Raw genomic sequence first — 17,919 nt, 5'->3', positions numbered from 1 at the left:
ATATGCCGTTGTTTTCTTACTTTTAAGAAAGTGCCACAGCCATGCCAAGTACTAGCAGTCACTACTCTGATGAGTTAGTAGCCATCAACAAGACTCTCCACCATGAAAAAAGTTTACAACTCACTGAAGGCTGAGATGAGTGTTACTACTTTTTAACAATGAAGTGTTTTTAATTAAGGTGTGTACTTTTTTTTGAACTTAATACTACTACAGAATTAATAGACTGCAGCATTGTGTAAACATAACTTTTATGTGACAGAGAAACCAAAACAAATTCTGTGACTCACTTTATTGCATGTTTTGCTTTATTGTAGCCTGGAACCAAATCCGCAACATCTCAGAAGTATTTCTTGTGTTAGCAAAATCACTTAATATGAAGTATACTCTTGAAAATTATTATAAGTGGGGGAGTGGGCAAGATGGCCAACTAGAAGCAGCTCATATGCATGGCTCTTGTGGAGAGAAACAGATGGAGTGGGTAAATACAGCACCTTCAGCTGAAACATTCAGGCATTTGCATTGGGACTAATCAAGGAAGGAACTGATACAAAGAGAATGGAGAAAAACAAGGCAGCTATGAATCCATCTGATCCTGGGCTTTTTTTTTTTTTTTTGGTTGATTGGTAGGATATTTATTACTCCCTCCATTTCAGAACTTGTTATAGGTCTCATCTTATTCTCAGTTCATCTTTGGGTGGGTGTATGTGTCAAGGAATTTATCTACTTCTAGATTTTCTAGTTTATTTGCATAGAAATGTTTATAGTATTTTCTGATGGTGGTTTGTGTTTCTATGGAATCAGTGTTCATATCCTCTTTATCATTTTTTATTGTGTCTATTTGATTCTTCTCTCTTTTCCTCTTTATCAGTCTAGACTGCTGTATATTTTATTTTATTTTTTCATGAAACAGCTCCCGGATTTGTCGATTTTTTGAATAGTTTTTCATGTCTCTATCTCCTTCAGCACCACTCTGATCTTAGTTATTTCTTGTCTTCTGCTAGCTTTGGGGTTTGTTTGCACTTGACTCTTTAGTTCTTTTAGTTGTAATATATGCATCAATTTGAGGACTGTCAAGTTCTTTGATGTGAGAATTTAGTCCTTTAAATTTCCCTCTTAGCAATGCCTTAGCTGCATCTCAGAGATTCTGTTATATTGTCTTTTTGTTCTCATTGGTTTGAAAGAACTTCTTGATTTCTGTCTTAATTTCATTACTTACTCAGGAGTCATTCAAGAGCAGGTTGTTCAATTTCCCTGTAGTTGTTGGGTTTTAAGTGAGTTTCTTAATCTTGGGTTCCAATTTGATTGTGCTGTGGTCGGAGAGACTTCTTATTATGATTTCAGTTCTTTTCATTTGCTAAGGAGTGTTTTACTTCCATTTCTGTGATTGATTTTAGAGTAAATGCAATGTGGTACAGAGAAGAATGTATATTCTCTTGTTTCTGGGTGAGGAATTATGTAGATATCTGTCACGTCCACTTGATCCAGAGCTGAGTTCAAGTCATGAACATTGTTGTTAATTTTCTGTTCCAAAACTCTGTCTAATATTGACAGTGGGGTGTGAAAGTCTCCCACAATTATTGGTGGGAGTCTAAGTCTCTTTGTAAGTCTCTAGGAACTTGCTTCATGAGTCTGGGTGCTTCTGTATTGGGTGCATATATATTTAGGATAGTTAGCTCTTCTTGTTGAATTGAACCCTTTACCATTATGTAATGGCCTTCTTTATCTTATTGATCTTTTTGATTTAAAGTCTGTCTTGTCAGAAATTAGGATAGAAAGACCTGCTTCTTTCTGCTTTCTATTTGGTTGGTAAATGTTCCTCCATCCCTTTATTTTGAGCCTATGTGTATCTTTGCAAGTGAGATGGGTCTGTTGCATACAGCATGCTGATGGGTCCCGACTCTTTATCCAGCTTGTCATTCAGTATTTTTTAATTAGGGCATTTAGCCCACTTATATTTAAGGTTAATATTGTCATAATCCAATTACTGAGTATATACCCAAAGAATATAAATTATTGTATTTTAAAGATACATGCACACATATGTTCATTGCTGCACTATTCACAATAGCAAAGAGATAGAATCAACCCAAATGCTCATCAATGATAGACAGGATAAAGAAAATGTGGTACATATACAAAGTGGAATACTATGAAGACATAAACAAGAATGAGATTGTGCCAATTGCAGGGACGTGGATGCAGCTAGAAGCCATTATCCTCAGCAAACTATCACAGAATCAGACAACAAAATACCACATTTTCACTTATAAGTGGGAGCTGAACAATGAGAACACATGGACACATGGAGGGGGACAACACACACTGGGGCCTGTTGGCATAGGGAAGGGAGGGCATCAGGATAAATAGCTAGTGCATTCTGGGCTTAATACCTTGGTGATGGGTTGATAGCTACAACAAAATACCATGGCATATATTTACCTATGTAACAAACCTGCACATCCTGGACATGTATCCTGGAACTTAAGACAAATACAATGAAGAACAACAACAAAAATAAATTGTTAATAAATGACCTTTGAACAAGGAAAGGAAGAAGAAAGGAAGAAGAAAGAAGAAAGAAAGAAATAAGAAGGAAAGAAAGAAGAAAGAAAGAAAAAGAAAGAAGAAAGAAAGAAAGAAAGAAGAAAGAAAGAAAGAAAGAAAGAAAGAAAGAAAGAAAGAAAGAAAGAAAGAAAGAAAGAAAGAAAGAAAGAAAGAAAAGAAAGCAAGCAGGATGATGGTCCATCCGGGAACAACACAGAGCTAAGCAAACCTCCCTGACCCAGGGAAGTGATGAGTGAATGTGCAACTCCAGGTAACATACTTCTCCCACATGTAACCCTCGGGTCAGGAAGTCCCCTCATGAACCCACTCCACCAGGGCCTTAAGTGTGACACACAGAACTACATGGAGTTTAGGCAGAGCAGCAGCTCAGGCATGTGTAGAGACCTGGGAGTTTTAGATACCCCAGCTTTCTGGGCTTCCTGGCAAAAGTAGCTGTAGCTCTGGCGAAGTGAGAGGTTAGGAATGTGACCATATTCCTAGCAAAGAGGTTGAATTCAGGTGGCCAAGCAGTGACAGTCTGCAAGCGCCACCCTCACAACACATCACAGGATAAGACCCACTGGCTTGGAATTCCAGACAGTCATGGTAGCAGTGCTGTGCCTACTGGGAATGGAGCTGGGGGTTGGGTGCAGAGGGATAGTGTGCAGTGAGGGCTACCATTTTTGCTGTTTGAGCAACTTGGCTGTTCTGCCCTTTGAGCTTTGGAGAGTCCAAATGAAGTGGGGGGGGGGGCGGGTGGAAGGAATCCCTCAGCTGTTGCAAATCTACTCTACCTAAACTTGGCCGGACTGCTTCTTTAAGCAGGTTCCAGATCCTTTTCTTCCCATTGGGTGGGACCTCCAAATAGGGGCTTCTAGCCACCCCAATCAGTGTTCTCCTGCCACTGGAGATTTGAAAGCACCCTGGGAGAGAGCTCCCAAGAGGTGTGGGCTGCCATCTTTGCTGTTCAACTTGGAGGCTTTGAAGAGTCCAAGATGACTAGGGTGAAAGTGATAGCCCAGCATGGCAAAGCAGTCCTACAAAAATGTGTGAGCAGACTGCTTTTTTAAGTGGATCCCTGACCCTGTTCCTTATCACTGGGTGGAGTATCTCAACAGGGATTTTGGGTACCACCACTGGTGTTCCTCAGCTGACAGAGTTTTCAGGTATAGGGTTAGTATAGAGCTTCCAGAGAAGGGGCAGGCTATCATTTTTGCTGTTTGGGCAATCTAACCAATCCTACCTTTGAGGTTTGGAGGTTCCAAGGTGACCAGGGGCTGATATGTACCCCCAGCACAGCACAGCTGCTCTATGAAAATGTGGTCAGCTGCTCTACCTAGACTCCACGTAGCTCTGTGTGTCACACTTAAAGCCCTGGTGGAGCGGGTTCGTGAGGGAACTTCCTGACCCAAGGGTTGCAGAGATCTGTGGGAGAAGCATGTTACCTGGGGTTGCACATTCACTCATCACTTCCCTGGGAGGTTCATTTGGCTCTGCATTGCTCCTGGGTGGGACATCATCCTGCCTTGTCTCTCTTTCATTTCCCTTCCTTCCTTCCTTCCTTCCTTCCTTCCTTCCTTCCTTCCTTCCTTCCTCTTTCTTTCTTTCTCTTTCTTTTTCTTTCTTTCTTTCTTTCTTTCTTTCTTTCTTTCTTTCTTTCTTTCTTTCTTTCTTTCTTTCTTTCTCTTTCTTTCTTTCTTTCTTTCTTTCTTTCTTTATTTCTTTCTCTTTCTTTCTTTCTTTCTTTCTTTCTTTCTTTCTTTCTTTCTTTCTTTCTTTCTTCTTTCTTTTTCTTTCTTTCTTCCTCCCTTTCTTTCTTTTCTTTCTTTTCTTCGTTCAGTTGTCATTTATTAATAATTTATTTTTGTTGTTGTTGTTCATTGTATTTGTTTTATTTTAAGTTCCAGGATACATGTCCAGGATGTGAAGGTTTGTTACATAAGTAAATATGTGCCATGGTATTTTGCTGCAGCTATCAACCCATCACCGAGGTATTAACACAGTCCTTCTAGTCAGAAAGAGTTAGACCTCCCAACTGGGGTCTCCAGACACCTCTTAGAGGTGTGTTTGGGCCAACAACAGGTCTGTACCTCCCTGGTACAGAGCTATTAGGAAAAAGAGCAGGCTGCCATCTTTGCAGTTTCTCTGATTTCACTGATGATACCTTCAGGTACTGGAAAATCTGAGGCAACTAGAGACTGGAGTGGGCCCCCAGCATACTGTAGCAGCCCTACAGAAAAGTGAGCGGACTGTAATGTGGTTGGCTGTTCCCATATCTCCTCACTGGGCAGATCTCCCAAGCCTGGGCCTCTAGGCACCCCCTGCCAGAACTATTGAGCTAGTAGCAACTTGGAAACTCCCTGGACAGAGCCTCCAGGGGCCCCTGAAAGCCTCTCTGCCACAGCTTCTGTGGTGGAACTTATCTTGCTACCCTCAGACTACCCAAGGAACAAAGACCCTAAATGCCATATTCATACCTCCAACAAGCTCCAGTTGATTCAGGAAGAGGAGGCCCGACCATCTCCCATGGATCCCACACATCACACTGCTAGTCAAAAAATGGGGAACCCCTGGCTTGGGCCCACAGAACAGTATCTCCATCCTGGGATGATTGCATTGAGTGATTGCTGACCAGCACCTCTCTGGTATGGATCCTCCAGGAGACAAGCAAAGTAGTGGAGCAGTAAGCCAGCTGATGTGAAACCAAGAGGGGTTGGTGTGGGAGCATCTGTAGCAAAGTGTGGCCATCAATGGTCATCTCTTTAGGCTCAACTTGCTCACATAATAGACTTTAGCCCTAGGGGAACTGTCAAACCTGGTCTTTTCAGGGCAATTCTGCACATCAGACGAGGCTGGTTCAACTTGAGCACTCCTTGGACTTCTGCCCTTCCCCAGGGCCCCTCTCTGGCCATGACTGCTTATGGGGTAGACTTTGGTGCTCTGGGGGCTCACACCATAGCTTCTGCAACAGTGGACTGTGCCTGACTGGAGAACTCCAGCAAGGTGGCCCCTATAGCCATGCACCCAGTCTACATGTTCTCTCCCAAGACTGCAGCTTCTCCTGAGTACACAGCAACTCCCCATGCCACTGTGCTGATGCAAACCTGCATGAGTGAGTTTAGCTTTACTTGCCCCAGCAGCACACAGGAGTGCAGTACACCCTCCTACTGCACCCCTCCCACCCTGCTGACAGCCTTTGCAGACACAGCCTTGGCAGGCACAGAACCAGAAAGCCCTGACCCTGCCAGTCCCCCACCCTTGTGCTAAAGCTGCACAGAGAACAGGAAATCCTCCCATAACCTAAGTGATCACTCTTAACTTGTGGAGCACAGAGAAGAGACCCAGAATTGTGCTGCCCAGCAATCCACCTTAATCCAACATCACCTCCACTGTAACAGCACACAGTCTACAGCAGGCACCTTCCACTCCTTCTCCAGTTGCCTTGCTTGAGCCTTCGTGATGAGCAACCATAGTGAGGCAGGCAGACACCTCTGCACTCACTAGCAGTCTGCTGCAGCTGCTTCACCTGGGCCACCGCAGCTCAGAAGACTTAAAACCTTGAGGAGCCAGAGAACAAAGTTGAGACCCAATAAAAGTCCACTGGAGTTAAAGCACGTGGTCCAGGAGTTGGGAGCAGAATGTTGGTCCCCCAAAATCTTCCAGAAACAAAGCCGATTGGCTGAATTCACCTTATATCACAATGAACCCTAATGGTAATTAAATAAGATAAAAAAGAAACATAAGCAAAGGTCAGCAACCTCAAAAATTGAAGACAGACAGGCCCACAAAGGTAAAAAATTATTGCAAGAATGCTGAAAACTCAAAAATCCACAGTACCTTCTCTCATCCAAATGACCATATCACCTCTCCAGCAAGGGTTCAGAACCAGGCTGAGGCTAAGATGGCTGACATGACAGAAGTAAAATTCAGAATATGGATAGAAATGAAGTTCCCTAAGCTAAACAAGTACATTGTAACCCAAAAGCAAGAAAGCCAAAAATGATAATAAATTATCATAGGAGCAAAATATATTATAAAGAACTCTACTTTACAAAGTATGGAAATGATACCACATGAATTTCATAATGAAATAACAAGTATTAATAGCAGAATAGACCAAGCAAAGAAAAGAATCTCAGAGCTTGAAGACTGGCTTTCTGAATTAAGACAGGCAGACAAAAATAGAAAAACAAAGAATGAAAAGGAATGAACGAAACCTCCAAAAAATATGAGATTTTATAAAGGGACTAAATCTACAACTAACCGGAGTGCCTGAAAGATATGGGGACAATGGAATCAACCTGGAAACTATATTTCAGGTATCATCCCTGAGAACTTCCCCTACCTAGCTAGAGAGACCAACATTCAAATTCAGAAAATGCAGAGAACCCCAGTAAGATACTCCATGAGAAGATTATCATCAAGACACATAATTATCAGATTCTTCTTGGTAAAAATGAAAAAAAACAAATGTTACAGAAAGATGGTGAGAAAAACCAGGTCACCTATAAAGGGAAGCCCATAAAACTAACAGTGTACCTCTCAGCTGAAACCCTAAAAGCCAGAAGAGATTGGGGGCCATTATTCAACATCCTGCCAAACTAAGCTTTATAAGTAAAGGAAAAATAAGATATTTTTTAGACAAGCAAAGGCTGAAGGATCTGTTACCACCACAACTGCCTTAAAAAAGCTTCTTTTTTTTTATTATTATACTTTAGGTTTTAGGGTACATGTGCACAATGTGCGGGTTTGTTACATGTGTATCCATGTGCCATGTTGTTTTGTTGCACCCATTAACTTGTCATTTAACATTAGGTGCTATCTCCTAATGCTGTCCCTCCCCCGTGCCCCCACCCCACAACATTCCCCAGAGTGTGATGTTCCCCTTCCTGTGTCCGTGAGTTCTCATTGTTCAGTTCCCACCTATGAATGAGAACATGCGGTGTTTGTTTTGTCCTTGGGATAGTTTACTGAGAATGATGTTTTCCAGTTTCATCCATGTCCCTACAAAGGACATGAACTCATCATTTTTTATGGTTGCATAGTATTCCATGGTGTATATGTGCCACGTTTTCTTAATCCAGTCTATCGTTGTTGGACATTTGCGTTGGTTCCAACTCTTTGCTATTGTGAATAGTGACGCAATAAACATATGTGTGCATGTGTCTTTATAGCAGCATGATTTATAGTCCTTTGGGTATATACCCAGTAATGGGATGGCTGGGTCAAATGGTATTTCTAGTTCTAGATCCCTGAGGAATCTCCACACTGACTTCCACAATGGTTGAACTAGTTTACAGTCCCACCAACAGTGTAAAAGTGTTCCTATTTCTCCACATCCTCTCCAGCACCTGTTGTTTCCTGACTTTTTAATGATGGCCATTCTAACTGGTGTGAGGTGGTATCTCATTGTGGTTTTGATTTGCATTTCTCTGATGGCCAGTGATGATGAACATTTTTGCATGTGTTCTTTGGCTGCATAAATGTCTTCTTTTGAGAAGTGCCTGTTAATGTCCTTCACCCACTTTTTGATGGGATTGTTTGTTTTTTTCTTGTAAATTTGTTTGAGTTCATTGTAGATTCTGGATATTAGCCCTTTGTCAGATGAGTAGGTTGCAAAAATTTTCTCCCATTTTGTAGGTTGCCTGTTCACTCTGATGGTAGTTTCTTTTTCTGTGCAGAAGCTCTTTAAATTAGACCCATTTGACAATTTTGGCTTTTGTTGCCATTGCTTTTGGTGTTTTAGACATGATGTCCTTGCCCATGCCTATGTCCTGAACGGTATTGCCTAGGTTTTCTTCTAGGGTTTTTATGGTTTTAGGTCTAACATGTAAGTCTTTAATCCATCTTGAATTAATTTTTGTATAAGGTGTAAGGAAAGGATCCAGTTTCAGCTTTCTACATATGGCTAGCCAGTTTTCCCAGTACCATTTATTAAATAGGGAATCCTTTCCCCATTTCTTGTTTTTGTCAGGTTTGTCAAAGTTCAGATAGTTGAAGATATACAAATGGCAAATGGCTATAATTTAAAAATCCAAAAATAATAGAAGTTGGCATGGTAGTAATAAGGGAACACATTTACACTGCTGGTGGGAATGCAAACTAGTACAACCACTATGGCAAGCAATAACTAAAAGTAGAACTGCCACTTGATCCAGCAATTATGTTGTTGGACATCTATCCAGAGGAAAATAAGTCATTATATGAAAAAGACCCATATACAAACATGTTTATAGCAGCACAATTCACAATTGCTAAACTATGGAACCAGCCTAGATTCCCATCAACCAGTGGGAGGATAAAGAAAATCTGATATATATATATATATGTATATACACACACATATATATACACATAATATATATGTATATATGTATATATTATGTGTATATATACATATGTGTGTGTGTTTGTATACACATACATACATACATATATATACTATGTATATATTTTGTATAAATGTGTATATGTATGTGTATATATATGTGTGTATATATACATTATATATATCACATTTACTTTATCCACCCATTGGGGGAATATATATATATATATATGAATACTACTCAGCCTCAAAAGGGACAAAATAAACCTGGATGGAGTTGGAGACCATTATTCTAAGTGAAGTAATTCAGGAATATAAAACCAAACAATGTATGTTCTCACTTATAAGTGGGACCTAAGCTATTAGGACACAAAGGCATCAGAATGATATAATGGACTCTCGGAACTCAGAGAGAAGGGCAGGAGGGAGGTGAGGGATAAAACACTACACATTGGGTACAGTGTATATTGCTTGAGTACTTGATGCACAAAAATCTGAAAAATCACCACTAAAGAGCTTATCCATGTAACCAAAAACTAACTGTGGCCCAAAAACTTGAAATAACTAAAAAAAGAAAGAATAAGAAAAGAAGGAATATTTTTAAATGACCGGAAAAATAGAATAGGCTCAAAAAAAAAACACATTGTAAAATTAGTTCATTTTGTAGTAGAAACCAGGTAGGAGTTGCTTTATTTCTAATTCCACATACTTCCCACTGGGAAATGACTGAAGCTCTAAAATGGTAAGCAATTTTATCATACCTTTTAGGAAAAAAAGTGACACTGAAACTGGAGGCACAATAAAAGCCAAGCAGCGTTACTTATCTCAAAATATCAAGAGGAAGAGAGAGACTTTTTATACAATTTGATAATTTAATAGTTTCCTCAGAGACAATTAAAACAACACAATCCTGCATGAAATGAATTAAAGTATGCTGAGTATATGCAAAACAGTATTGATACCATCAGTGGACTTCTTAATGTTCTTGTGTCCATGTACAATGTGTAACATGTAGTTAAGCTCAGTAAATTTTTTTCATGTAAACTGTGAATTAGAACAATAAATTTCAATATGAGCTCAATCAATTTCAATATAAGTTCATACGGCTTCATATCATTTTTGTTTTCCCTAATGTTTTCCTCCTTGACATGAAATATTTCGAATGGTTAAACAGGTACTAAATCTCTAAAAACCAAATTTTCACTTGACAAGGCAAGTTTTGAAAGATGTTTTGTCAAAAGAAGAAAGGAATCTTGTATCACAACCTCTTCTTTTTGTAATAAACTGAAAGAGTCTCATTTATCAGGTTTCCCAGCTTCCAGCCTCAGACGTAATTAATCTCTTTTTCCCTTCTTGCCTGTTCTAACAAACTTCCAGACACAAAACAGACATTTTGTGATGATGAATATCACAGTTGCCACACAGGCCAGCAGGAACCCAATCACATCCAAAGAGTGGTACTGGAACCAGGTGAGGTCGTGGGCTGCAACTCGAAGGTGTTTGGCTCCTTTATGGCGCATGACAAACTCAATCCAGAAGACTGCTCGATCCAGGGGCTTCACTGGTTGATCATGATGAATTCTTGATAATTTCATAGCATTCTCTTTATATCTAAATGATAAACATAAAGGTATCAACATTGAAAGTAAGTTAATTTGGCCGCATGCAGAGGCTCACAACGGTAATCCCAGTACTTAGGGAGGCCGAGACAGGCAGATCACCAGGTCAGGAGATCAAGACCATCCTGGCTAACACGGCGAAACCCTGTTTCTAGTAAAAATACAAAAAAATAAAATAAAATTACCCAGGCGTGGTGGCACATGCCTGTAGTACCAGCTACTTGGGAGGCTGAGGCAGGAGAATCTCTTGAACCCAGGAGGGGGAGGTTGCAGTGAGCCAAGATTGCACCACTGCACTCCAGCCTGGTGACAGAGTGAGACCCCCTCTCAAAAAAAAAAGTCCTTGCGATAGTTTACTGAGAATGATGTTTTCCAGTTTCATCCATGTCCCTACAAAGGACATGAACTCATCATTTTTTATGGCTGCATAGTATTCCATGGTGTATATGTGCCACATTTTCTTAATCCAGTCTATCGTTGTTGGACATTTGGGTTGGTTCCAACTCTTTGCTATTGTGAATAGTGCCGCAATAAACATACGTGTGCATGTGTCTTTATAGCAGCATGATTTATAGTCCTTTGGGTATATACCCAGTAATGGGATGGCTGGGTCAAATGGTATTTCTAGTTCTAGATCCCTGAGGAATCTCCACACTGACTTCCACAATGGTTGAACTAGTTTGCAGTCCCACCAACAGTGTAAAATTGTTCCTATTTCTCCACATCCTCTCCAGCACCTGTTGTTTCCTGACTTTTTAATGATGGCCATTCTAACTGGTATGAGATGATATCTCACTGTGGTTTTGATTTGCATTTCTCTGATGGCCAGTGATGATGAGCATTTTTTCATGTGTTTTTTGGCTGCATAAATGTTTTCTTTTGAGAAGTGTCTGTTCTTGTCCTTCACCCACTTTCTGATGGGGTTGTTTGTTTTTTTCTTGTAAATTTGTTTGAGGTCAAGGACAAAAAACCAAAGACCGCATGTTCTCACTCATAGGTGGGAATTGATCAATGAGAACTCATGGACACAGGAAGGGGAACATCACACTCCGGGGACTGCCATGGGGTGGGGGGAGCGGGGAGGGACAGCATTAGGAGATTAATGCTAAATGACAAGTTAATGGGTGCAGCAAAACAACATGTCACATGGATACATATGTAACAAACCTGCACATTGTGCACATGTACCCTAAAACCTAAAGTATAATAATAAAAAAAGTAAGTTAATTTGCCTGAGCATATCAAGTCCATGAAATGTTTTTAAAGTGTCATGTGATTCAAAGTAAATGTAATAGAATTGACATAGAATTTGTGTATTTTAATTTGAGTTATCGTGGAACGTTTGGCTTTTAAATTGGATTTCATAAGTGACAAATATTTTTAAAGTAAAAATGGAAGTTCAGGTGAGAAAGTTAATTATTTGATGCAGAGAATATATGCGCAATTTTATTTTTTTATTTTTCTAATTTTTAGTTGTTGTGAGTACATAGTAGGTATGTATATTTATGAGGTAAATGAGATATTTTGATACAGGCTGCAATGTGAAATAATCACATCATGAAGGAAAGGGTACCCATTGCTTAAGCATTTATTCTTTGTGTTATGAAATATCCAGTTACACTCCTCTAGGTCTCAAACAGGCATATAAAATCATGCTCAGCATCATGAACCATTTTAAGTGGTGAAAGATATATAGTTAAAATGCAATTTGAGAATTACCATCTTTAAGTTTCTAGAGACGAATTGTGTCATGTGGGTGAAATGCTTCATAGCCACGAGCTCTGCTCCTATTCTAATCTTTTGTGTCCTACTGTTTCCCACCCAGTAGCAAGAATGATTATTTTTGAAATAAAAGTCAGATTATGACACTGCCCTGATTAAGACTTTTGCCTGACTTTTCATCAAATCAAGAATAAAATCCAACTCTGTTATTTGGTCCTCAGGATCCTCCTTTATCAGACACTGGCAAGCTCTTCTCCAAAGACTGCCATGCACTCTAGGTCTAGGGACATTGGCCTTATATTTTTCTTTAAGCTCCCATCTCAGCACCTTATACATTGTGTCCCCTCTCCCCACGCTTGGAGTATTCTTTCTTGCAACAACCCAAGGCATGCTTCTATCTCTTTTTGAGGCAACCCTCTAAATGTTACCGATAAGAGAGGCTTTCCCTGGCCACATTATGATAGAACCTCTAGGATTTCCTCTATTTTTTTGTGCTTATTTTGAAATTATTTGATGCCTAGAATCTTAATATACGTTATACGTTTTCTAAAATACACATTTAAGTATAAAACACATAAAATAAATGTACATACACTAAGTGAAACAGCTCTAAAAGGTAAGATCATCTTAAACATTATTTTGAAGTGAAAGTACCAATTTACCTATCTCTCAGATCATATAGAGACAAATAAAATATGGCATACCCATATTATAAAATATATTGCTGTAAAAAGAAATGAAATGTTAATACATACAACATAAATAAAGCTAAAAACCATAAAAACAACAAAAATTGTACTTGGTAAAAGAAGTAATTTACACAACATCATAAATTGTATCATTCAATTTATATGAAATATGTAGAGAGAATAATCATAGAGAAGGAAAACAAACTGGTGTTAGCCTAGGGCTAAGGGGTCATGGGAAGTGATTTCTCTACCATTATGGTTACTTTTATGTTGATAAAAATGTTCTAAAATTATATAATGGTGATGGCTTCATGACTGTAAGCATACTAATACATTTGTATTTTATACTTTAGGTGGGTTTTATGCTATGGAAATTAAATTTAATTATCGAGTCCATTACAATAATGATAATAAAAATAAATTTTTCAGTGAGAAAACAGATACACTTTGAGACATTTTAGATATTGAATTAAAATATTTTATTATATTACTTCAACTTTATCCTTCCTTTCTACTGTGGATTATGTCAAATTTATTTTAAAATGTCTTCTTATCTATATCACTTTAAAATTATTTTTGTGTAGAAAATTACTTCAATAATTGGTTATTCATTAAATGTATGTAGTTCAAATAAAATTTCTAAATAACCACTCAAAAATAAAAGCAGATTTCAGATTGTTTAAATCATTTAAATTCTTTCAAAATCAGTCTCTTATGAAAAGGATAAAAGTCATACTCACTATTGACAAGAGAACCTATCTATAAATACCACTGAGTAAAAAAAAAGTTCTACTCACAAAGGATCATTAATTACTGTCTTCAGTGCATTGAGTAAGTCTGTACTCGACATTGTGTTGAAGTCCAAACTAACAGCTGCTCCCTTGGCCTTCATGTGAGCAATGTTATCAGGTTGATCTGCAAACAATGGAACGCCCACCATAGGGATCCCATGGTAGATCGCCTCGTAGACGCCATTGGCTCCACCATGAGTTATAAAAGCTCTGGTTTTTGGGTGACCTAGGATTGGATGAATTTTAGCAAAATTATTCATAGGAATAAAATGAGAAATGCACAACAGAAGAATCTGAATGTGACAGTGCTTCCTAGATAACACACTGAACTGAATTCAAGTTGCTTTTCAGACTTCAGAGGAAGGAGCACCTACTTCTGCTGGAGATGTAAGTGAAGGCTATGTGGTGTGTTTAACTTCAGACTGAAAAAATTAATACAAGATTACCAGTTGAACTAACAAAAAAGTGCAATTTAGATAAGGAAATATAATGTGCAAAAAAGAAAAAAGCACAGAAAAGGGATGGGCACGTAAGAATGTGTTCTTGTTTTTTTGTTTTTTGTTTTTTTGTTTTTTAATGGAGATGGAGTCTCCCTCTGTCGCCCAGGCTGGAGTGCAGTGGTGCAATCTCGGCTCACTGAAACCTCCACCTCCCGGATTCAGGCAATTCTCCTACTCAGCCTTCTGAGTAGCTGGGACTATAGGGGCAAACAGCCATGCACAGTTAATTCTTTGTATTTTAATAGAGATGGAGTTTCACCATGTTGCCCAGGATGGTCTCGAACTCCTGAGCTCAGTCAATCCACCCGCAACAGCCTCCCAAAGTGCTAGGATTACAGGCATGAGCCACTGTGCCCAGCCAGAATGTGTTCTCTTAAGTACGATCATGCAGTGAAATATGTGGGGTGTGCAATGCGGCAGGCAGTGAGGTGGTGGTGGTGCTAGAATTGAGGAAAGACAGGTCACATTTCATTATGAAATGTGTCATCACTTTTTGATTAAGATTAGGGACTTAATCCTACAGAAAATGCAGTGTCCCTGGTGATAGCAGAAGAGCTGTTATTTTTAGTCACATTTGAAATAACCCTACAGAAGAGGAAAGAACAGTTGTAAATTTGTAGAAATATGAGAAAGGAAGACACCCAGGAAGTGCTAGAAAAATTCTGTGAGAGGTAATAACACCTGAAATAAAGATACTCTGATCATAAAGAATGTGGGTGCATATCATAAAATGCCAACAATTGTTGTTTATTCTTTCCACCCTAGGACTCGAAAATACATATATAGAAGTTTCATTTTATTTTTAAGTTTTTGCATAACAAATGTTCAATAGGCTTGTTTCAATATGACTATTAGCACTCTAATAATCTGTTACTAATATATGCAGTATTTGTTCTCCAAAGACTTACCAAGAAGGTCATTCTGGGGTATCCACTTGTAAAGCTGAGTATTGAGTCCTAAGGTATCTGGTTTATTGCCATCAAATCTCCACAGAACCTATTACAGTGAAGAAAATATCTTATTCCATGAGAGGAACTCAAAAGTTACAGAATGTTAGAACGCTAAAGAGATTAACAATGAGAACAAATGATGTTAAGTAACAAGAACTACTTAGACTGATGTAAATGGAATACTCGCATTTCATTTCCTTAATTTTGTAATGAGTTAGGTATATAAGCAAATTATGAATTTTCAAAATAGTAGCTTAGACAAATAAGATTATCAATGAAAAGTTCAAGTATTTAAATATTGTTACCTATATATGGCAAACCTCTATACGGAAAAAAGCTTAACATCACTGGTCAAAACCACAAACAGATACCGTCTCACACCAGTCAGAACGGCCATTATTAAAAACTCAAAAAATAACAGATGCTTGTGATGTTGTATAGAAAAAGAAATGTTTATACTCTGTTGGAGGGAGTGTAAGTTCAACCACTGTGGAAGACAGCATGGCAATTCCTCAAAATCCTAGAGGCAGAAATACCATTCAACCCAGCAATCCCATTACTGGGTATGTATCCAAAGGACTATAAATTAGAACATGCACACATATGTTCATTACAGCACTATTCATCCTAGCAAAGACATGAAATCAATCTAAATGCCCATCAGTGATGGACTGGATAAAGAAAATGTGATATATCCACACGGTGAAATATTATGTAGCCATAAAAAAAGCCAGGCGCGGTGGCTCACGCCTGTAATCCCAGCACTTTGGGAGGCCGAGGCGGGCGGATCACGAGGTCAGGAGATCGAGACCATCCTGGCTAACACGGTGAAACCCCGTCTCTACTAAAAATACAAAAAATTAGCCGGGCGAGGTGGCGGGCGCCTGTAGTCCCAGCTACTCGGAGAGGCTGAGGCAGGAGAATGGCGTGAACCCCGGGGGGCGGAGCCTGCAGTGAGCCGAAATCGCGCCACTGCACTCCAGCCCAGCCTGGGTGAAAGAGCGAGACTCCGTCTCAAAAAAAAAAAAAAAAAAAAAAAGAACAAGATCATGTCTTGTGCAGGAACATAAGTGCACTGCAGTCTGTTATCCTTAGCAAACAAACACAGGAACAGAAATCCAAATACCACATGCCCTCACTTATAAGTGGAAGCTAAAAGATGAGAACACATGAGCATACAGAGAGGAACAACATACATTGGGGCTTATTGGAGTGTGGGGGTTGAGAGGAGAGAAAGGATCAGGAAAAATAACTAAAAGGTACTAGTCTTACTACCTGCATGATGAAACAGTCTGTACAACAAACCCCCAAGACATGTTTACCTATGTAACAAACCTCCTCATTTACCCTGAAATTAAAAGTTAACAAATAAAATTTAGTTTTAAAAACATAAAAATGTTTAATAATTATATGCAATACACATTTTAGGTAGTCATAATTCTAGTGTGAAAAAGCAGCAACAATTTACTAATGACCTATACGCTTATTTTGTGTTATGTATTATATGAGTTTTCATCTACCAAATTTAATATTAATTTATTCATTTGTTTGAGTAATATAGGAAGTAGTTCACTTATATCTACTTGTCTATAAGTTATTTTAATAAGTTTGTTGTCTTTGATTGACAAAAATGCAAGTCTATGAAATAAGCCACCTGGAAGAAGTCAATTAATGCTGCAAAGGTAGCATGTATAACTTTTTGGAAATTACAAATTATCAAGCACTACTTCCAAGAAAAATTTCAAGTGACAATTTTAGACAGAAATTCAAAGTATTCTCAGTATTGCTAATTTTGGATATTTTTTCAGCATAGAAATGAGGAACCTATTGGTACCATAAGTAAAAATACAACTCTTGAATAAATTCAAAATTTTATTTTGCTAAATTTTGGTCAACTGATTGCTAACACTTAGACAGTGTGCTACAAAATTTTGACAACAGTGATTTATATGTTCTGCTATAGCCAAGATATTTTTATGTTTATGATACTAATTTTGGAACCCCCAGGGAATCCTTACATAAAAAATAATTTACAGTGTTTAAGTTCTATTTGTTACATCAGTGTTAAAGTAACTTTGAGTTTTTGGCAAAATATTAGCATAGGTCATTACAAGAAGACTATGTCAGACAGGGAAGTAAAAAGTAGTTGACAAACACACATTTTATTCTACATAAAAGAAAATATGTTCCTACTACGTTCTATGGAGGAGGCATCTGAACCTGTTCCCCTGCCTGGCTTCCTTCTGCTTGAATCCTTCCTATATTTCATTCTGCTGCCTCCACTGGGAGGAATTGTTAATCTCATAGTGCAGCGTCCTTGTGGGGCCACATTTTATACTCCACAGGGTCCACCCTCAGAGAAGGATCCATCTCCACCCTTTCTATTTCATCTTCCTACTTCAGACATTAGCTGGGCCCAGTCCAGCAAGGCAGGCTGCTTTTTCTCTTTCTCCAAATCGGCCTGGCTGTGTGGGTCCTTATATTAGTTGTCTGACAGCCTAGGCCATCCTTTCTCTGAATAGTATCCTGAATACCACTCAAATAGGCCTACTCCAAAATGCACAGAACGTACATGAGGCTGGGTAACATGGCAACACCATACTGCAGGATGCCTGTCAGCCTTTTTGAAATCCCTGCTGTTGTTATTGTGCTAGTGAAGTTACTCACTAAAATGTAATGTTTTCTAACATCTGTAGGGTGTACAGTGCCCTCAGGAATTCTTAAACAAAAGGATCAAATCACAGGGGCAGATTTTGATGACAGCTCTTACCTGACC

At 38.8% G+C, this 17,919-nt stretch overlaps 1 protein-coding gene across 6 annotated transcripts in view; it reads right to left on the bottom strand.

The window, feature by feature from the left end:
• Positions 1 to 10,206: 10,206 nt before the first annotated feature.
• Positions 10,207 to 17,919, bottom strand: part of LOC129491740 (UDP-glucuronosyltransferase 2B19) — a 50,655-nt gene continuing 42,942 nt past the window's right edge. For 5 of the 6 annotated variants that reach the window (XM_055296247.2, XM_055296243.2, XM_055296245.2 and 2 more), the window contains 3 exons: positions 15,102 to 15,189; positions 13,700 to 13,919; positions 10,207 to 10,483 (listed from right to left, as the gene is read on the bottom strand). In XM_055296247.2, coding sequence (XP_055152222.1) covers positions 10,207 to 10,483; positions 13,700 to 13,919; positions 15,102 to 15,189 — 585 coding nt within the window. The remainder of the gene's footprint in view (positions 10,484 to 13,699; positions 13,920 to 15,101; positions 15,190 to 17,919) is intronic. The other variant, XM_055296248.2, reaches the window with a different exon arrangement.

The sequence above is a fragment of the Symphalangus syndactylus genome, chromosome 10 (assembly GCF_028878055.3).
Source record: "Symphalangus syndactylus isolate Jambi chromosome 10, NHGRI_mSymSyn1-v2.1_pri, whole genome shotgun sequence".
Classification (NCBI taxonomy): Eukaryota; Metazoa; Chordata; class Mammalia; order Primates; family Hylobatidae; genus Symphalangus; species Symphalangus syndactylus.
This window is presented reverse-complemented; position numbering and strand designations above follow the sequence as displayed.